This window comes from Strix aluco, chromosome 15, assembly GCF_031877795.1.
Source record: "Strix aluco isolate bStrAlu1 chromosome 15, bStrAlu1.hap1, whole genome shotgun sequence".
In the NCBI taxonomy this organism is placed as follows: Eukaryota; Metazoa; Chordata; class Aves; order Strigiformes; family Strigidae; genus Strix; species Strix aluco.
The window spans coordinates 13,915,541-13,936,924 of NC_133945.1; the positions used below are offsets into that span (position 1 = coordinate 13,915,541).

A 21,384-nucleotide genomic window follows, 5' to 3' on the forward strand; every position below is an offset into this window, starting at 1 on the left:
TGCGATGAGAAAGATAAACATGAGCCCTTGTTAATCGCGCTCTGAGGACAGCATCACGGTGTCACCGCGGACATCCTATCCCTCCCGCCCGGCGGCAGGCAGCTGCTGGTCCGGCCAGCCGGGGGAGCGGATAATACTGACCCCTGAGGCAGGTCAGGCAGGAAACACACGCTTGTTTGCCAGCACTCAGTCCAGCGAAAATTAATTTAAATGTATGGAAACACCTAGTTCCCAGTGAGCATTTAGAAATGTTAAAGCTGTAATTCTTGTTTCAAAAAACAACTCCTTCATCTGTTACCTCTTCAACATGTTAAATATTATTGAGGCTTTTTTAAAATCTTCATCTTTAATCTTAACAAATGCTGTTGTTTATCAAAAGGTTTTTAAATATGTAAGACATTTAATTAGCCATTCCATTATTTGTTATGTTCTGCATATATACATCTGATTTTTCTTCAGATACACCTGGCAGAAGCACAAAACCATATACAGAAAAGAATATCTGAGACGCTCAGAACAGCTCGGACAATATGGGACAAATAATTATCTCAGTTATTAAAAAAAAAAAAATTAAATCCTGTTTAGAAGATTGCCTGGTGTCTATTCCACCTCTGGTTGGCAAGAGTTCCTCACTACAAAGTCAGTTCCTTCCTATCGTTCCCACAGAGAACACAGGAAAAAAAAAAGTCAAAATCTTAATTCATGTTAATGCAAATTGCTATTTCCTCTGCTTTGCTATTCTACTTCTAGACTAAACCAGGCCAGTTTCTTCAACCTTCACCTACTCCCCCGTCCTGTTGCTCTTTCCCCGGGACGCTTTCCAGCGGTTTACGCTTGGGTCACGCAGAGTGAGAGCAGCGGGAGCCTCGGCAGCAGCAGCATCTCTTCAGGCGGGAAAACCGCCGGTCCGGGGCGGCTCCGGCCTCCTCACAGCACCGCGGTTGTGGTCTCGGGTTCAGTTTGTGAGCAGGCATCACGGGTAGTTAGCTACATAATATAATTATAATATAGACCACCTAGAACATTGCATATAGAAATACAATAATTAATTGGAAAATGACTAATATTAATATTGTATCTCTAATTAGTTAGCTGATATAGGTGGAAAAAACCCTCCAGATGCACAGGTCATCCGTGACCCTCTGGGCAGCAGTGCCTTTCCTTCAGTTAACACCATTTATTTTTATCTGCGGCATTTTTTATCTGGAATAATCCACAGTTTCTCGCCGCGTTCCTCCGACCTTGCCCTGAGGCGTTTCTCAGCCCAGGTACCTGCCAGCCTCGTCCTGCCCGCCCCGCGGTGCCGCCTCCTCCCGCCCCTCAGCGCCTGCCGGTGGGTGGTGCCGAGCGGCGATTGGCTGGCGGTGACAGCCGCCACGCGCTGGTTAGCAGAAGGCGGGTGAGCGACGGGCGCCGATTGGTTGGTGGCGGCTGGGGGCCGAGCGCTGATTGGCTGCCGCTGGGCGCGGCGGTGTTGCCTTTGCCCTGAGACGAGGCGGTGGGTCCAGTTCCGGCCCGGCCGGCCCGGCCCGGCGGGCGCCGCCGCCGCCATGTTGTGCCATGGGGAGGGCCTGCTGAGCTCCCTCACGGTGCTACTGGGGGCGGTGCTGGCGCTGAGCCGCAGCCCGGCGCTGGCCTGCCTGGTGACGGCCGGTCTCTACCTGGCGCTGCACCTCTTCAGCCTGGAGCCCGCCGCGCCTCAGAGCGCCCAGCGCGTCCTGCGGCCCCGCGGCGCCGCCGCCCGCATCGCCCACCGCGGCGGCGCGCACGACGCGCCCGAGAACACGCTGGCGGCCATCCGACAGGTCAGCACGGCGGGGCCTCACCGTGGCCGTGCCTGCCGCCCCTCCTCCCCCGGCTCGGCTTGGCGGGCCGCCGTGCCCCGGGGGGCGCTGGAAGCGCGTTTAACGTGCCCAGCCGCTACGGGACGTGCAGGGCCTGAGACGAGGTTAGAAGTGTGAGGCCGAGCTGCCACATGCTCTGCAGAGAGCGAGTGAGCCTCGGGAGCCTGCCTCCCGTAGGTCTGGTGGGTGAGAGCCTGAAATCGGAGGGCAGTAATACGAGCCTGTGGCTTATGTTCGATAATCTGCCTTTTCAGCGGGCACCAAGCCCTCGTCGCCTCACGTAACTCCAGCTTCTTCTGACTTGCTGCACAAAGCTGTGTGGCTTCTCAGTCCTTCGTCCCCAAGCGGATTCAGAACAGTTTGATCAGGCCCGAGTCTTGCGGGAAGTGTTATATTCGTGGTGCTGATGGATATTTTAGCTTGTAGCAATAACGAAATACTGTGTTTTGCTGATGTTGCAACAGAATATAGAGAGTGGATAGCAACGCAGTAACAGGTCATTTGCTTTTTAAGCCTTGAAGATCTGTAGTGAGAATCCAGTTATGGGAAAATCTGGTATTGTGGGAACTTCACTGTGTACAGCTCCGCTGTGAAACTTACTGCTGCCTCATCTGCAAAGCACCGTGGTGCAGCCAGGGTTCAAAATATGTTTCTAAGAATCATTTGAAATTGTGATGAGCAGGCTCTCAAATGTAGTGTATCTGTGATGATGAGATGTTGCTGCTCTGATGGTTTCTTACCTTTGGGCGAGGCAGGGCTCTTTGTTCCGATAAATTCTGAAGCTGTACAATAGAGATCCTTACCTCTTGAGCAACCTCTAGTGCATACCTGGAATTTGTCTTTCTGGTGCATTGGCCCTTTTCCCAGGAGGGCATTTATCCTTCAGAACAATTTGTCTTGCTTGCAGTTCACTTGGGTGCTTTTCTGAGGAGTTCCTGGGAAAGGAGCAGGATTTATGAAACGTTCCAAGGCAGCCCATATCAGGGAGCTGCTTATTGCTCTCCGATATGGGGATTCCTCAGATAGGAGCAGGGATTTGCCTACATACATCTACTACTTAGTGCAAGCATGGTGAGTAGTGCTTCTGAGAAGTTTTGTATTTACTGTGTATGGTGGATCAACCATACTGCACATGAATGGCGAATCTGACTCTTAAAGGAAATATTGCACCTGTGTGCCATAAAAAAAGGGATGATAGCTTTTCCTTGTGCAAGCAAAGACTTTATGCTCTGATGGCCTGCTCTAATTCTGGCTTCTAAGTGCTAATCTATAAATTATCTAGGCTGTAGTCATTTGTTTCACCTCTCTTTTAGAAAGGAACATAATTTAAGGACTCAGGAGTTATTAGACCAGAAAGAGAAAGCAGGATTCTTTTCTGCATTTTTATCCTGAAAACAGTCCCAATCCCAAGACATTATCACTATGGTTTCATCTGTAAAATAGATTATATGCTTTCAGTTGATCTACAAATGCTTCTTATAATACCTTGGATAAAACCTACTTTGTTCTGCAGATCAAGCTTACAGAAAAGAACATTAATAGTTTATTATTTTTTACCAGAATACAAGCTAACTATAGCTGTATCTATATTAAATCTATAAATCTGTCTCTTCCATTGTGTATGTGATTTTTTTTTTTTTTAAATTTTTTTTTTTTTAAGGCAGCTGAGAATGGAGCAACGGGTGTTGAGCTGGATCTTGAATTTACTGCAGATGGTGTTCCCATTCTAATGCATGACGAAACAGTAGAAAGGACAACTGATGGGTCTGGAAGATTGCGTGACTTGACTTTTGATGAAGTTAGGAGGCTTAATCCATCTGCAAAACATAGGCTATGGTAAATGAACTATTGCTATTCTGAAACTACTGTTTCAACAGTGAAAAAAACATTCTTGATTAAAAAAAAATGATCTATCACTGATGAAAACTTTTGTAAATTTAAAGCTTAATTCCACATGTTATTTCTCATTTGATTTTAGAAGCCTATGAGATTATATCTCCTTACCCATCCTTGCAATAGGAACAGTGAAGCAGAGTCAAGATAATTGGCTTTCAAGGACAAAATCCACAGGCATCTTATGTGAAACAGGTTAATCTCTACATAAGCTTCCCCTAAATTGACTGCAGGACCCCAAAGATACTGGGAGTTTCACAGTATATCAAAACTGACTTGAGTAATTACTTCTAAAATTAATTTTATTCACATATATTTCCTGACTGATTGTGTCTTGGGGATTCTAAACATCAGGATTATACTGTTGAAAAGGGGCTACACAGATTTCCTGGGTAATCTCAGGTAGGAGCTGTGACCCCAGTAACTGATTAGGTCCTTTCAGATGGCATGCAGGGGAACATATTTTTATACATTACTAAAATGTTGATGACACTGCAATTTCTACAGTATTGTAGGTGAATCCATTTTAGGAGAAGAACTTTTAGTGTGTGTTCCTCGTATTTCTGAGACACTACATTAGGGATTTCCAGACTCCTGTAAATGTACCACCTGTGAGTCTGTGGTACAAGTAACATCTTCCCTGGTTATTGCTGGAAAGATGATCACCTGAGGCACTCAGAGAGAACTTCCACATAGGCAGTTACTGCTGAGCAGCTGTTATTCAGAATAACTTATTGATGTGTGAAGCTGCTTCTCCTACATCCTTGACTTGCTTATTCTGCCAGGATCTGCATTTCTGGCTCAGAGCTAGGGAGTGCAGTCAAAGCAGGGTGGAGTGGGTGGATGGGTGCTCAGCAGCTGGGACTGAATGCTTATTTGTGGTAGTTGCAGGAGGAGATGAGGAACTGAGGTTAGTGTTTTGGTGTGGACACAGGGTCAGTGAGCATCGGATTAGACCTTGAATTTGGAAGGATGCAATTGTCTAGTGGGATCCTGGGGGCAAAGGAGGTGTGCACGTATCCTTCTACATGTGCAGCCTTTCACTGGGGGAGAGAGCCCCTGCTGCCATTGCTAGTGGTGCTTGATCCCACCTCTAATACTAGTGTACCAGCAAACTATGTTCAGGAATTCCTAGGAAACAGCTCTGTGTAGTTGGGGATGTGTGTGTGCACATGTGTATCTTGACTGCATTCCAGTGAGGAGTTCTCTGTTTCTGCAGGAGCAAATTCCAGGGTGAAAAGGTACCAACTCTGAGAGAAGCTGTTGTGGAGTCTATGCATCACAATCTTATCATCTACTTTGACGTCAAAGGCCATGCAAATCAGGTACCGCTTACTGTACTAAGACACCTTCCTTCACCCTTTGGGTTTCTAACCTGCTTTTTTGTTGGTCTCCAAGAGATATGTGTGGTACAGTCCCTTTTCTAATATGGGCGAGACTGGGTCTGCTGTTTGTGTCATCCAAAGTTTGGCTGTCAAAGCAAAGACAACCTGCTCCCTTGTCCCATTCCATTGACCTGGAAAGCTGCAACTTAAAATTAACGTGAGACTTGTGTGAGTGTTGAGTCCAGCTCACAACACCATCATAAAACAAAGCAAAGTGAATTCCCTGCCTGTGCTCCTCCTGAGGTGAGATAGTATCTCATCTTCAGCCTCCAACTAAGGATCCTGCTTGTTTATAATTTGCATTACTGAAAGGAGATACAAGTGATCAATCCTTAACATTTCATGCAAATCAAAGTATTTTTTTCTTTAGCATATCAAAATGTGGAAATACATTCATTCTCCCCCTTGAACTAAACCTTCAGGACTTCAGAATTTTATCCACTATATATTTAAGGGTATTTCAAAACACTGAGAATGCTACTCATTGCTGTAAACAGAATCACAAAAAGGACTTGTTGCAAAAAATAAAATGTCATTTCTGTATTAATGGTATACACAAGATGCTGGTTTTCTTCGTCCCCCTTTCCATTTCAGTCTTGTTACACAAAACAGGAAAGTATTTTTAAAGGGGATTATTCCAAAATGACTTTGTAGTGTAAAGTCAATATGAGCATATGTATAAAGATAACATGTGTGTGTATCTCTAATTGGCAGGCAGTTGACGCCCTAAAACAACTCTACCTGGAATTTCCACGTTTGTATAACAACAGTGTTGTCTGTTCTTTCATGCCAGATGTTGTTTATAAGGTGATGTTTCCTAAAAGTTTATTTTGTGTTTTTTTTAATTTCTGTCTGGGAATTTCAGTATGACATACAACTCCCAGTTCCAGATTACTTTTGGGTTGTTAAAATTGCTAAGATTTAAAAAAACCAACCAAACAAAAAACCCCACATAAATCATAAGTCTCTTGCATAATCTTATAGATTACTCTGTGCTCATTAGATGCACATTTGAATCTACAGCAGTTCCCTCCATTCTGAAAGCTATGTAGAAAACAGTGCGTCGCTCTTACAGTTGGCATATGGCCAGGTATCTGTGTGCAAGGTACCTTTTAAATTCCATATTTTAATGTAAATGTGGACTATTACTAAAACTGTTTCCTAATTCTCATTGCCAAGTCCATTTACTATGTATTTTGTTCTATTGCCTGACTGTTATGCAATTTTTTTAACTTAAGAGCAGTTGCTTATTCAGCATATTTTAAAGAAAAATCAGCAAAATATCATAAACCACTTTCTAAAAGAGTTACACAAGGATCTGGGGGGGAGGGGGAGAAGGATTCTGGTAGAGCTGCAAATGCAAGCTAGGACTTTTTATCTAACCTCTCCCAATTTATATTTAATGCAGCTTGCTTTTGTATGAATTGCAGTCTTTTCTCCTTGATCTTCCAGATGAGACAAGCTGACAGAAATGTGGTAACAGCACTAACACACAGGCCTTGGCATCTGAGTCATTTTGGAGATGGGACACCCCGTTTCAATTCCTCCTGGAAACATTATTTGTATATGATGATGGATGTCATTCTAGATTGGAGCCTACACAGTTTCTTGTGGCGATTGTGTGGGGTTTCAGCATTCCTCATACAGAAAAATTTTGTTTCTCAGTAAGTGTTAAAGCTTGCTAATATATCAGGAGGCAATATCATTCTATTAGTATATAAGGGTGGAGTTAACAATAGTATATGTTAATTTGTTCCATTTAACATTGTGTAAGGTTGTTTAGATAGTTCCTTTACTGCATGCTATTTTACTATTTTAAGCCTCTATCTTTTCAATTCGTATTTTTATCTTATGTTAGATCCTAAATTTAATCTCAAAGGGGAAGAAAACTGTTGCTTTTGCCTGTTCACAGTAATAAAACACAAAAAGATGACAGTGCAGAAGATGACACAGTATTGTTCTTGATGTGATACTGATGTAAGACTAAAACCACTGTAGCTTCAGCACTGTCTGCCTTAAATATGGTAGTCAGCCTTCCTCTAATGGTGTCTTTGTTCCCTGCAGAGAGTATGTGAGGCAGTGGTCTTCAAAAGGAATTCAGGTGGTTGCCTGGACAGTGAACACATTTGCAGAAAAAAGCTACTACGAAAGTGTCCTCGTATCCAGCTACATCACAGACAGCTTGGTGGAAGACTGTGATCCTCATTACTAGACCTGTGCTTGGTAGACACCAACCCAAATAAGCTGTCTCACTCGGGCAGGTCTGAATTCACGATCGAGCAGGTATCCACTGGTGCAGCATTAGCATCTCTAATGATAGTTCTGGGAAAAGAGCAGCACTTTACTTCTGCTGTACGGTCAGATCTCAAATGCAGAAAAACCCTGTCTTGCAACACTCGGCAAAGCTGAGGTACAGCCATTCGCGGTCTGAGGGGATCGCGCTGTAACGTAAAAGGATCAGATTTGACAAGCTAATGGGGCAATTCCCTATTGTGCAGGTTGCCTTAATTCTCCCACTATTCCTTTGCTTTATTTAAGTCTTGGTTATAAAGTCATATCGCCAATTTCTGGTATCAAAATTTAAAGTCATACCTTGATTTTAGTAATTTAGTTTGTTCTACAACTGTGTAATAATCTGAGGTTGATTTACGGCATCTTAAAAATATCTACATTACTGTTCTCAAAACAGAACCTGAAAATAATGGTGCCAAAGTATCAGGCAAGTATATTTCCCTCCTACTGCATGGGAAGATGACTGTGCTGCATCTTGACAAGGAAAAGGAAGCCAGCTTTCCATGTTCAATGTGAAGACTATGAGAATTAATGAATAAAACTTGAGTATCTTACCTTCCAGACTTTAAAAGAACCAAGGGATAGATTATTTCTTCTAATGATACAGCACATGAATGTATTTATTTTTAAAAGAAAGCTATATATCGAGTGCTGGTAGAGGTAGAACAAACAGAGCTGAAATGTCTTTTTACTTTGCTTATTGTTTGCATGATGGAAGGGTACTCACAAGGATATGTGGGAAATCCAGATTTAACTTGAAATCAAGTCTGCAGTTTATTAAACAAGTATCTCTTGGCTCATGGGTAGGGTATTCTTTATCAGCTGCGCACCAGTAGATTGTGGAATGTCAAAATGAGTGCAGGTTGCTTGATATTTTTTCTAATGGGTAAAACCCCCAGGTGTTCTCATCACAGCTACCATCAATGGGCCATGAATCATTTTGGCTCTGCTCTAGAAGGAGCGAGTAGTAGACACTCCTACTACTAGGCTAAAAAAAAAAAAATATCATCATGGTAAAGCTGGGGCTCTGAATAAAAAGAAGCTGCAATAAAAAAATCCTCTCAATTGTGTTACTTCCAATCTATCCTTTACTAGAAAAGATATGTGTAAACTTCTCGTTCACAAGCAGTGGTTTTACACAGATGAGAATTTTGATAGAGTTCTGATAACTTTTAACATCAAAGGTGCTTTTGCGTGACTATAAAACTACAAATGGCTCAGAAAAGTGAAAATGGAACAGAAGCTTAACCTGGTTCACACAAGTTACTTTGCAGCCAGTACAATGTCTCAGTCATTAAAAACAACTGCACTTCAATTTCCTCCTATTGTTATTTGACCAATACACTTTTCGTTTAGATCAGATAAAAGCAGTTTGAACAATATGACTGATACAAAAATATTTTTAGACCAAAGCTTTTATTTACAATTAGGCACAAGTTTCCTTATGTTTAGTTGATGACAAGCGACCAGCTGTGGAGGGACCCTTACTGCATGGAGGTGAAGGCCAGTCCTGGGGGAATGCTGACCCTCACCAGAATATCGCTACTTCAGAAACAAACCAAACACGCAGGATATTCCCCATCTTAGCAATAAACTGCAGTTGGGATGCATTTTGCAATCCGTTCTTCTATTTTTTTCTTCCATTTAGGGGTAAAAAAACATCATTAGTGCAAATGAATATTGCTTTCTGCAGAACACCAGCTAACAACTTAACATTGATTATTGTTTCTGCCTGCTCACGGTCAAAAGTCTTTGTCATCATCTTCATCTTCCCACTGAGCCGCTTCTCTAGCACGCAGAGCGAGTGCCACCGCCTCAGACATGCCTGGCCAGCGGGGCTGGGCTGGCCCGGGATCTGCTTTCACAAAGGAAGTGATGTTAGCTGTGCTGGTGTTGGTATAACCACCACCCCCGTGCTGTTTAAGTGTCCCATCTGTCAACTGTTTGGAATGAAGTTACGTCTTTGTGTAAACCAGGAATAGTTCAAGCTACCAGGCAAGTTTCCATAGCTCTTTTTATTCCAGACATACGATGGCCTAGAGACTCTACATCATTAATAACCTCTTCTGAGACTCACACCAAGATGTGAAGTATATCTCTAATGTGATGTAATACAGGAGCAGCCATAGGCAAGAATAAGACAAAATGGCTCATTTACCCAAAGAAATTCAACTCTCTGGTATATAGAAGCTTGTGATCAGTCTTCAGAAGTCACCAACAACATTGCAACAAGCTACTAATAAGCACATCCTATAGCTAATGTTTACCCCAGAAAAAGTCTTTTTGTTTTCTCTTTATACAAGATGCTAAAATTCTGTGTCTCTTCCATCAAGCTGTCACATGCTGTGTCTGTACTACATCAAACATTTTTAATGAGCTGAGCCTCTAAGAGCTGTGTTCTGTGTTTAGTATTTGTTGCTTACCTAGTGGGAAGCCAGACCCCCTCAAGATCCCAGCAGCATCAGGATACTGAAAACAAAATTCACAAGCAGATTTAGGTTGATGTTTCCCTCATGTGCCTGTTCTCTTGCATTTTAAAAGATACCAGTTACCAGGAACAAAACCATACTCTCCAGATCTTAAGCAGGTCTGTATGAGTATTCCAACAGCTATTCTGATTACATTTTTGTATCTGCTCAAGTTAATCTTTAAAATTATTTCTATACATACAGGGTGACCTCTTTGTTCAACATATGCCCATTGTCCGTTTCATGCCCCAGGTTCTATATATGGAAATCTAGCACAGACTTCCTTCTTTTGACCATCTCACCTCGTTGTAGGATGCATTTTGATTTCTGTCAAATGCCCCTCCTGGGTAGCCTGGCACTTGCTGAGCAGGTTGTCTGGACAGGTGGTATGAAGAAGAGCTTCTCTGAAAGACAGAATATTTGGCATTAGCAGTACTACATTCTGGCTTCCAATCATGACTTTATGGTCAGTGCTATTCCCACCCTTGTTTTAGGGAGATGGCTCTTCTACTAGATCCACAATGAGATTATTCTGGCATCTCCTTTTGAAGTCTGACCTTAACAACTACAAGAATACCCACATTTTTTAGGCTATCAAACCCTTCCCTCAGGAGTCCCACTCATGACCCTGGACATGGCCACAGGGTTGTCTAGTGTTTGAAAATCCCCAGCGCACAGAAAATGCCTGTTCACTTCAAGTTCCCCTCTCTACAGTCAATATTTATTTATATTTATTTATATTATTGCATTAATGATGACCAGTCATTACAGGGGAATTTGTTTGGGGTTTTTTTGAGGGAGGGAGGGGAACCTAACAGACTTTCTCTTCACCAGTATGTAGGTCAAAGAGTGGTTGCTCAACCAAATAACAACCCTGCACAGCACCTGTATATGCACATTTTAACACTAATTTGATAGCTCAGCAGGCAGGCCTGACTTGAAAAATAAATTCAAGTTTAAGAACGTTAGAGGTCTATCTTGATGTTGTATGGAATTAGGTCAAAGCACTCAGTTTTACCTCAGCTGAAAAGACTGGGCGGGGTGGGGAGGGCACAAACCATAGACCCCTAAAGAAATCCAGGGTCAGGGGAGGAAGGCAGCCTCCTTTTAGTCTAGGCAAGGTTCAACTGCGGCCGAACCCTTTAGTGACCATCACTGCACTCCTAGATTAGGAATGTTTTCCTGCAGTTTCATAATCATAAATAACATCCAGTGAGGGTAAGGACTTTTCTATACCCTTCCTAGGCTAAATTCCAGTCTGGAGCAAACAGTTAGGGAATTTCCACGGTATCCTTTTGCTGTCTGGAATTAACCAGTAATCAATCAATTTATGTAAAGTTTTAAATACAGACCTATCCCAAAATGGCAGCCTATTTGCAAGGCTAGAGGAACCCCATGAAATCATACCAAGCACGTAATTGAAACAGCAGTACCTGAACTATCAGACTGACCTGCTGGCCTCGTCCTCTTGGCACGGATGGATTTTCGGTTTTTCTTTGCAGTTCCCATAGTTTTTCAAGTAAAAGCCTTTTCTCTTTTCCTTCCTATGGTCAAGACACATTTGATCATTAGCTGGAATGGACTAATCATTCTTGAGAGGCTCAAGGCCTGTGAGTAACAATTGACCGGAATAATCATTAAAATGTCTTTTATTATGAAATAATCTGTCTACATAGGGAGCTGCAGCAGCACAGCTTGAAGGTAAAACTGTTTTGCAACAACTTATTTGTGAGTTAAGTTTCCCTGCGATTGACGTGGGGGAGGGCTCCCACCCTCCCTTGAACTGTCATAGGAGAAGCAGATTACGGCTCCACAACAGCAAGATGAGGCAATCAACAGAAAGCCAAATTTTAAAAAAGATAAAGCTGAAAGTCAAACTTACATTCATAATTTGCTTCTGTAAGAGTTTCATTACAGTCTTTCTTCCTTCTGTTATTTGCCAGTAAAGATAAGTAATAATTCTAAACAAAAAAAGAAAGTCCAACATATGAGCACTCATACCCATCAGTATTTCCTCCTAGTCATTGTCTAAACAAAAAGTTATCTTGTTTCTTTTACCCACTAAAAGATATATATACACATATCTATACATGCATATTTATACATATACAGACATATGCATACAGACAATACATATATTTTAAAAATGTATGTATAGAATTACACATGGAATGACAAGGACATGAAATTGCTTAAGACATTCTCTTGGAAAGGACCCAAAGATTTATGGACTTGTATTCAAGATAAGAGGTACAATTAAAGTCAGTCAGCAATACAAGGTGTGTTTCAGATAACAAATAGGAACCTAATGCTCTTATCCAACTTTGTGTCATTTGCTTAGACACATGCCTGGACCTTAAATCACAACACCGAACACTTACTGCTTCCAGGCCAATCCTGGTCCCACTCGAATCAGTGGGAGCTTGTTTTATGAGAACAGGTTTGTGCACGGCCCACACTAGAAATATCAAGCAGTACAGCTACAACATCAAACCCTACCAGTGGGCACATAGTTTAATACACATGGTTTTGCAAAAATAATTTCCTTCAGCCAAGAGGACAGTATGCGAATTTACCTGAGATGAGCTGGAAGCAGACTGCAACCTACTTATTAGAATTCCCCATATGGTGGGGAACTTTAACATGCACTTTAACATGCTACTTGTGCACCACCATGCCCTTCCACCACAGTGTCCCTGTGGTAGTTCAGCTATTCTTAACAGGATATCTTCTGTAATGACTCCACTGATCAGAAACGGTCAGAAAAGACAAAGCAACCATCTCCCAAACTTCTGCTTTTTATGTTGCTCAGGGTCCTAGTATAGATCTGGTCTGTATTGCCAGTGCTTGTGAAAGCTTGCTCTTTCTCTACTGATTTATTCACCTCTGGGGGAAGAAAAAAAAAAAGGCAATTTATTTTGCCCACTGTATGCAGCATGTTCCCTTTTGCTGATGTCCCTAAAGCTAAGTGTGCCGGCAGTAATAAGATCTGGAGCGTAAGCACCAGTAAACTAGAAATACTCAATGAAAAGCAGTGTATCCTAGGGTTAGCATGAAGCGGGTTTGTAAAAAGCTTTGGCATCCTAACATACAAGGAATAAGTTTTATAACTTCTTTATGTACTTCAAATACATGAATTTCCAATACATTAACCATTTCTGATGCTTTAAAATGCACTTTGCTTTTTTTTTTAATGAAGAATGGCTATGTCATAGCCAGTTTTTTCCACTTCAGGTCCTCTTCCAGTGCTTTTCATTAGCAGGTACTTACAGGACAACAACGGAGAGGATGAAGAAGAACAGTTCACTTGTAATTAAGTTATGGTAGATCCACACTACCCATTTTGAGGCAGTGTAATTTTCCAGTATTTTTATCCACTCAGAGACTGCATCATACATAGAAGACAAACCTCTGAAAGGACCACATTCTTCTGAAGGTTTTAACCTGAAAGTGTGAGAAAACAGCTACTTAAAGCTTCATATATTAATCAGTGATTTAGTTAATATAGTGATTTTTGTACATTGAGATGCTCACTAGTTTGCTATAGCCGTCTGTTCTCTTTGGACCCTCAGGGAACTCCCATGATCTGTGTTTCATTTTTAACTTGAGTCACTCTCCAGCCATTAAATCACCAACCCCAGACTATGCAGTGAGAAATAATAGACCCTGCTGCAATGGATTGGTACCAAGCCCTGTAAACACAGTCTTGAGCTAAATGTAACAAGTCAATCACTGTAGTGCAAGCTACAGCAAATTGAAAATCTGGATTTTCGAAGTTTCACCACAGGTGCTTAAAGGAACAATCATTTCACCTTGCCTTCAAGGACATGAGTCACTACAGATTTTCTGTAACAACAGGATGTGGTGAACTAAGGCAGCCCATAACAAGAGTTAACATTTTTGGGTAGACTGAAATAAGAAAATGTTGTTTGCTTTGAAAATGAACCACTTCAGACAGTCTGAAATTCCCACCTGCCATCTGGAAATGTTTGCTATGAAATATTTCATCCCACCTGATTGCATGTGTCTCACTAAATATTGAAATGAGGGGGCTGAGAATTGCCAAGAAAAAGAAGAGGACTACCCATGCTGCCCTCATTATTGCAAGCAGCGTAACACGCACACAAAGCAGCTTTAAAATACTGGTAGCAACCAAGATGCATTATTGCAGAGGTCAGCACTCCCTGCAAAAAGCCTTTGAATTTCATAAACAATCCAGAAGTTATCAGCTGAGTTTTTCCTGGGTGTTTCTCCACTGCAGACCCAGTATGGCCTATAACATAAATTAGTCCAGGAACTAGGACTAGGTCACAGAAACTTTTAAGGAGGAGGAAAAGCTGAATTTGCTGTGACATTTAAATAGGATCCCAAAACTTCAAGGTAACTTTGTTTCTCCTCCTACTTTCTCACGGGACAAGGTATTGTGTTAACCACATTCTTGCAAACTCACTGAGCATGTCTTGTTTTCAGGATACAGAACATCTCATGAACATCTGAAACCTTCCATTAGCAACTCATATAGCTTTTTCTACGGAAAAATGCAGATTCCTCTGCCTGGTATCAGGTCACACAGCATAACATAGTAGGCTTGAATGCCAGTGATCTTCCATACCTCCAGATAGTGACTCCAATGACAGACAGGACTCCAAGGAAGGAAGGGAAAAACAGCAGGAACATGAAAGAAGTTGTCATTTGAGCAGTTCTCCAGACTTTGCGAGGGGGTTGGCAATTCATCATCAGACTGACCTTTAAAGAGATGAAGGTACACTGACTCCTTTAAAGAGATGAAGGTACACTGACTCTTGGAATGGTGTTACCTGCCACTTCAACTTGGTTTAAGTCAATCACATTGAAATTGCTGGTGGCAATTGCTGGAATAGCATCTATCAAGTTTCCAAGAACTTCTTTTATATGAATTTGATAGATATAGTGTAGTTTAGAAAACTTAAAGAATTTAGTCTGAATAGTAAGAGGCAAAATGAAGTGCTGATGGGTTCTTCAGGACTCTGTTGGGTAGAGTTGGTTTTTGTAGCACACACAAACCCACCATTCGGGGAACTCTGAATCAGTCTTTCTAGCTATAGCTTTGTTCTTCTATATTCAACACTACAAACTGTTCAATGACCCAACTAACAATCTATTATCTAGTCATACTACTGAGACAAACAATTCTGAAATGAAGAAATTTCCACCTTGGTCTTTAGCTGAACCACCCTGCTTATGCTTAGATAACTTCGGGGGGGTGGGGGAGCAGGTTGCTGGGGAGTAAGCAAGAAGCCAAGTCACAGCCCCAGGCTGAGTGCCTATACTGACATATGCACTTGTACACTGTTAGTTCCCCAGCTTTCAGTTTTACTACTTTATTCTCCCCACTCTCTAACTGTGCTCTTAACCCTTCTACACCTTTACCCCCTCTCAAATGTCACAGGTTTCTAATTCAAGGGTGTGCATCTAAATTGTGTTCTTTTAAAGCAACACACTCTCCCCTCAAAACCCAATCAACCAAACTGCTCTCCTAAATGCAAAACCCCTCAGCTTCCAGGCCAAATCAGCACTTTAACACAATAAATTCTGCTCAGATTTCAAATAGGGTAAGTTTATAACAAATAAATCTAAAGTTTGTTACCTTTTTCACATAAAATACTATAGAAAATGATATCATCTGGATACCAGGCAGCAGAGGTGAAAAGAGGATTCCAACCCTACAAGAAAGCATTTACAAGAGAAAAGGTAAATCTTGACTATTCACCACACAGCTCTCAGTGCACTGAAAGCACAAAATATCACACTAGCTTCATACACAGTTAGTGTTTGGTTATTTGGAAATGTAATTATATTGACATTGATCCTGTAACAGTAAGTCAACCTTTAAAAATATGCAACTTCAAATATACATATCTATCTACACTTCTGCATAACTCTTACGTAATTGGAATAACATACTCATTGTTAGAAATAAGGTATATTTGCCAGGGTTTAATACTGAGACTATTTCAATAGGAAACCATTCCAGCGGGGAAGTAAACAAAACTCTAGGATGCTCCTTTCATAGGTTTCTCCCAGACCAGGTGGCCACAGGGTAAACTACTGACTACAGTTATTGTTATTACTTGCATAACTACAAAGGGAACTGGCAAGTCACAATCCTTACAAAGGTCCTGAATATGTCATCTCTCTCAGGCATTTATCCTGTTATTTTCCCCATGATAGAAGGAGCCAGAAATGTCAGAATATTTCATGGTATTTCTAAGTGCAAATGAAGTTTTGACTGTAAATGTAACACTTACCAGGTCAAAGTCTGTGCATAGATCAAATCTAAAACATTTCGTCCAATATCAAATTCTGGCAACCCCAAGTTCACACAGACTATAGTTCCAATAATTCTGGGGGGGGGGGGAAAGCACAGGACAATAGAATTTTCTGAGTGATAAAACTCTTTGTAGAAATCACTACAAATAACATCCTGAATACAAGCATCAGTGACAAATTATTTAGCGGCTGCATTAACCACATGTCATGCAAAGCAGCCACAGCTCATTGATTAGACAGCACATCAAAAATGAAACAGAATTTGGCAAAAGCAGGGTTGAAATAAGAGCTAGGATATTTTTCATGCAACTCAAAAAAAAAAGGGAAACAAAGCATTTGTAACTATATCAGAAAAGTATGCTTATAGTTAAACAGTTGAAATGGCAAGTTGCCTCAGTACAAAACTGTAACAGCTTTTCAGTTCCTGAGTCCTGAGAATTTTCAGCCTCAAAAATCTGGATCTTGTAGACTGATACTTTTAATATATCCTAAAGTATATCCTAGTTTAAACTAACTGAGGTTGCAAGTAGCTGAGACACAGGTAGAAAAGCAAGTACTCAGAGGATTCCTACTGAGGACTAACAACCCCTTTTTATCACCTCATTTTTCCTGAGCTGGGGACAATTCAGTTTCTGCTTGTTGTAGCTAGAACAATAAAGATTTGGTAATTATCCCATCTCCCTGGCTTTTGGGCTTTACTCTGATACAAATAAATACAAGCTATTGTACTTTTAATCTTTCACTGCTGTAGGTCTGGTGCTTTTGCACAACTTAGGGGAGGACATTCATCACAGCTGACACTGCAGTTTTGGTACTGTGACCTTTTGCTGGGAGGTGGTTTCCTATCTGAACAGAACGAGAACAGGAGGATTAAAGTACACTGGCAAAAGCTGCGGAGGGAAAGTCTTCAAGGGCTTCTCAATGTTGTTTTGGTTAATTTAACATAAAGCTAACAAAGTCCTACCTTGTAAACCAGTCTTGTTCACATCATGTGCAAAGGGCAAACAATGGATCTCCTACACAAGTACCACCAGGAACCCTAAATGCTCTGAAGAGCTGGCAAGCACTTAAATGCTCTACCTTAAGGCATAATGTTTGTCAATATGAGGGTACATACAGCAGAAGTAAATGACTTTTTGCTTACATGCTTAGCTGTATTCACATTCAATTAAAAATACTTTCTTTCTCACCACACTGCAGAACTCTACACTTGAGAGCCATATTACATCCTTAATAAGACTGATTAAAATAAGATTTTAAACTTGTGTGCACTCTGAAGAGTGGCATGACTAAGAGGGAAAAAAAGGGGGACATACCAAGGAAAGACAGAAGTGTGTGCCTGTGCATATGCAGAAAAGCAAGGTTTTCTGCTTGAGACACTGGGTCCTTTGTCACCCCATTCAGGAGCTCCATGGGGAGTACAATGTGGCTTCCTCTGTGCCTGCTTCCATCTCCAAAGGAAAAAAGGACACATTGGGAGAGTAGAATGGTACACACTCTGACCTCCCCCTAAGAAGGGGCTGCAATATACACAGGGCATGTACCCAGAGACTATGCCTGGTAGAGACAACCAAGGAAGGGTTCAGTGGTGCCACAGCCACGCTTCTGTTGGGCTTTCTTTCTCATGTTGGAAAAAAAGACCGTGTCTTTGGTGTCTTTCGTTAATGAATAAAAACAAGATTAGAAAAGCAGTACTCACCTCCGTAAAAATTCTCCAAAGAAAGAGCCAAGCAAACAAAATATGAAGTCAACTAGAACAAGACGATAGATATCTTGCCCAACCAGTGTTTCCCAGCACTTTAAGAAATAGAAGAAAAAAAATAAAAATGCATATCTAGAAGCCAAAAATCACGCAACTCTAGCATTGTTCCCAAATGCTTGGGCATCTGAAACTTGGGCTCCAGATCAAAGATTTGCTAACAGCCTGACTAACCATAGTCAACCTCTCACTGAACAGTGCTGCAAACCAGCTGAGACCTGAGTTGGGCAATTCATTTTTTCCTACAGTTCATTCCTCTAAAGATGCTAATAAAAAAGTGTTGAGGCGGCAAATTCAGCTTTCCAAGACACTACATGTACTTGTCTTTTTGCTGGAGCAAGCCTGTTATCAAAGTGGTTCCTAACCTGGCATTGCAAGTCAAAGATTTGAATTTTTGAAATCTTACCTGTGACTCTGACACAGCCACAATGTTAAGCCAGTAGTAGCACAGTATTCCAACAATTGATATTTTCAGGATGATATTTCTAAAAAGAAAAAGTAACAGTAACTGCACTGACAGCTTGTCCATAAGCTCACTGGAGGGAATGATGACAGGATGACAGTTGGTTACACTTGATGACCTCCTCTTATAGCAACAATAGCACTGCAGAGTGCCAGAACCAGCAAGAGCTCTCCCTGAGAGCTAAGGTGCAGCATTAGTCCATTGTTCTGGCAGAAGTGGAGCTGGGCATGACAACCTCGGCACAAACCTCTGCTAAACAGGCTACTGGTTGGGTGTGTGGGCTCCAGGGGTTACACAGTGTTAATTCCAGGCATCTGTATTTAAGTACGATGTCCTCACTCCTCTCTCTACTTCCCTTCCCTTCCCTGGGGGGCCAACAGCCCAGGGACCATCTAGGGAAGGTACAAACAAAACCAAGCCCAGTGTCACAGTGTGCCTAATTGAGAGGGAAACCATACCCTGTCCTCATGTAGAGACATAACACTCCAGAAGGCTCATGGGAGACAAACAAAACATGGAGGGAAGAGTGTACAGAAGCCTTCAGAGATTAATTCTCCTCCATAGCTCCCTGCTGACCACTACACCAACTAGACACAGCTTGCTGTCAAAAAGAAGACTCAGACAACTTCAGGCAAAAAGCACTAAGGTGGTAGAAACAAATACCTGGTAATAGTGACATATATCTGGTGTCCAGGAGTCTGAAATCTCTCCAGGTGTCCAAGCCACAAGTAGAAGAATGGCATGCATGTGTTGAGGAGAGATGCAACAATGGGTAGCACCAACATGGCAGCTTGGCTCTCTAGGTCATTCTTATGCCCTTTCACAAACACCTAAGAGAGGAAAAATGAAAAAAAAAAAAAACAAACAACCAGACAGCCCCAACTTAGAGCCTTAATGCTGCCTCAAGTTGTGTCCACAGGAAAGACACCTGGCACACCTCCCTGTATGTTCTCAGGTTAGAGACTATCATGTTTTACTGGCCCACGTCCAGCAGCACAGCAACCCTCTCCCCTTCCCCCGCATTCCATGGGACCAAGGGTGGGAGCCCCATCTGAAATGCAGCTCCTAGGCAAAGGAGAGGCAGGCCTTGCTGAGGCTTCTTCTCAAGGTGACCAGCTGCACTACCCCTAAGCTAGCCATGAGCCCAGGCGAGCAGCTGCTGGGGCCAGGGGGCAGATTTGCTCAGACCCCTCAGGTCCTACACTCTTGCCATAGTCCCCAGTGGTGCGAGCCTTTGCAAACCAGATTTTTAGGTAGAGCAGAATTTGTGTTTGCATTGGCAGAAACAGCAGCTATGCTTCCCTACAGTCCTAGTAGTGAACAGACCACTGCTTGCACTCAGTGTAAGATACCCATGTGGAAAAACACATCTCCAAAACCAGACTGCAAAATCTGTCCTCACCTTTATGTTATTAATGGAGAGGAAGTAAACACCAGCACAAGCAGCTACTGCTGTTCCCAGGGAAGCAACCCAACAAACAAGATGAATAACAATACGAACAACTCTCTCTGTTGCAGAAAAATTTAGAACTTCTCGGTTTACTTCAGCCAGGTCTTCCTGCAAGGAAACAATTCCTAATGAAGAATTCCTTAGTCACTAGCATGAAGCAAAACTTGTTTCAAGAGACTGAATAAAAAATTTTTCTAGAAGATGGGCAGAGTAATATCCTGAGAGCATTTACTGGACAATCTTGTGTTCCTATCCTGAAAGTCTTTTCTCTTGACAGTTACACAGAGATACTATTACAAGACTGGCTTTTCCTTACAGAATGGTTAAATACCAGGAAGGAAAAACAGAAGACATATTCTGTTTGGCAAATATGTAACAGTCACTTCATTCAGTAGAACCGAAGCATACAAATATATCTATGCACCTTAAAGAGAAAAAAACCAAGTAGTTAAGCCAATCCAGGATTTCAAACCAAATGAAACTTAACAGTCATGAAGTCTTAAGTCTATTAGGAACAGGACTAGCATGCTTGAGTCACTCTGCCAGAGACTTATTCGTGCATATAAATTTGTGTATGCACATACAAGTCTCTGGCAAGTGACTCATGTATTCTAGTTTTGTACCTTTCTACCTTTTTGTACCTCCTGTGTTTTGTACCTTTATTTGCATGCTGATATTCTTTTGTTTCAGCTTCACAGCTTTTTCATTAGTTATATTGAAGTCCCAAATGCAGAGAAGTTTGCTAGCAATTCCAGAGTGTATCTGAGGGTTAATGAAGTTCCTGCAGAAGGATTTTGCCATGCTGCAACGAAAATTAAATTTGTGAGATGCGTAATGGGGAAATACATCAAGTCTGTACAGCGGGTCAAAAAAGGGGATTTGTCATTTTTTCTATCCTATGCCAAGGGTACTGGACCAATGTCAGATCATGTCACATAAGACAACATGGAAAATAAACTTTAATGTAAGAAACAACTCTCGCATTTCCTTTTCCTGGTTGTTGCTGACAATCTTTACCTCTGGAAGGCCACATCAACACCAGAATGTATCAGGAGCAACAGCTTACAAAGGGGGATTATGATATTCACTGGTTTGAACCAGGATTCTCTGCATGTCCCTTACTGTTTTGTAGTTATTCTTAATTTGTCTAATAAAGGTTTGATTTCTGGAGACTGTCTTCGGAGCAGAAACTTCTACTTAAACTCTAGACCTGGAAATAAGGACTTACAGAAACATACTCATGTAATTATTACTGTCAACCACTGACAGTGTGGGGTTCTTTTGTTCTTGTTGTGTGTAATTTTTTTTCCCTTAATATAAGTGAAACAAGAATATAAAGTTAGTTTACCTGAACAACAAGATGAGAAAACATATGACAAAATATACTCCAACGGTGAAAATATAGGCCAGCTGCATGTTGTAAGATGGACCATTCTCTGTTTTACTGATTGTAGCATTACTGTAAAAGCCATAGTAGAGCACTGTTTCTTGAAAATAACCCTGAAAAGATATGGACATCAT

General features: G+C 41.6%; 2 protein-coding genes across 6 annotated transcripts in view; one reads left to right on the forward strand and one right to left on the reverse strand.

Annotated features, from left to right (window-relative positions):
- The first annotated feature begins 1,484 nt into the window (after positions 1-1,484).
- GDE1 (glycerophosphodiester phosphodiesterase 1) lies at positions 1,485-8,487 on the forward strand. 4 transcript variants are annotated; one of them, XM_074840885.1, is made up of 7 exons: positions 1,712-1,805; positions 2,752-2,915; positions 3,505-3,680; positions 4,957-5,062; positions 5,837-5,929; positions 6,575-6,786; positions 7,187-8,487. In XM_074840885.1, exons 2-7 carry the CDS (start codon positions 2,913-2,915, stop codon positions 7,332-7,334), a joined length of 738 nt encoding a protein of 245 aa, XP_074696986.1. In that variant the 5' UTR covers positions 1,712-1,805; positions 2,752-2,912; the 3' UTR covers positions 7,335-8,487. The 4 variants fall into 4 exon arrangements, with proteins under 4 accessions (XP_074696985.1, XP_074696984.1, XP_074696987.1 ...); XM_074840883.1 differs by lacking the exon at positions 2,752-2,915 and having other exon boundaries at positions 1,496-1,805; XM_074840886.1 differs by lacking the exon at positions 2,752-2,915 and having other exon boundaries at positions 1,641-1,805; positions 3,509-3,680.
- A 324-nt stretch (positions 8,488-8,811) lies between these two features.
- Positions 8,812-21,384, reverse strand: part of TMC5 (transmembrane channel like 5) — a 28,880-nt gene continuing 16,307 nt past the window's right edge. For both annotated transcript variants that reach the window (XM_074840880.1, XM_074840881.1), the window contains exons 8-22: positions 21,212-21,363; positions 20,521-20,665; positions 19,816-19,971; positions 19,077-19,243; positions 18,357-18,435; positions 17,891-17,988; positions 16,170-16,265; positions 15,509-15,584; positions 14,495-14,628; positions 13,153-13,326; positions 11,765-11,843; positions 11,334-11,426; positions 10,185-10,286; positions 9,838-9,883; positions 8,812-9,269 (exon numbers count right to left, since the gene is read on the reverse strand). In XM_074840880.1, the coding sequence (XP_074696981.1) occupies positions 9,157-9,269; positions 9,838-9,883; positions 10,185-10,286; positions 11,334-11,426; positions 11,765-11,843; positions 13,153-13,326; positions 14,495-14,628; positions 15,509-15,584; positions 16,170-16,265; positions 17,891-17,988; positions 18,357-18,435; positions 19,077-19,243; positions 19,816-19,971; positions 20,521-20,665; positions 21,212-21,363 (1,710 nt within the window). In that variant the 3' untranslated portion in view covers positions 8,812-9,156. The remainder of the gene's footprint in view (positions 9,270-9,837; positions 9,884-10,184; positions 10,287-11,333; positions 11,427-11,764; positions 11,844-13,152; positions 13,327-14,494; positions 14,629-15,508; positions 15,585-16,169; positions 16,266-17,890; positions 17,989-18,356; positions 18,436-19,076; positions 19,244-19,815; positions 19,972-20,520; positions 20,666-21,211; positions 21,364-21,384) is intronic.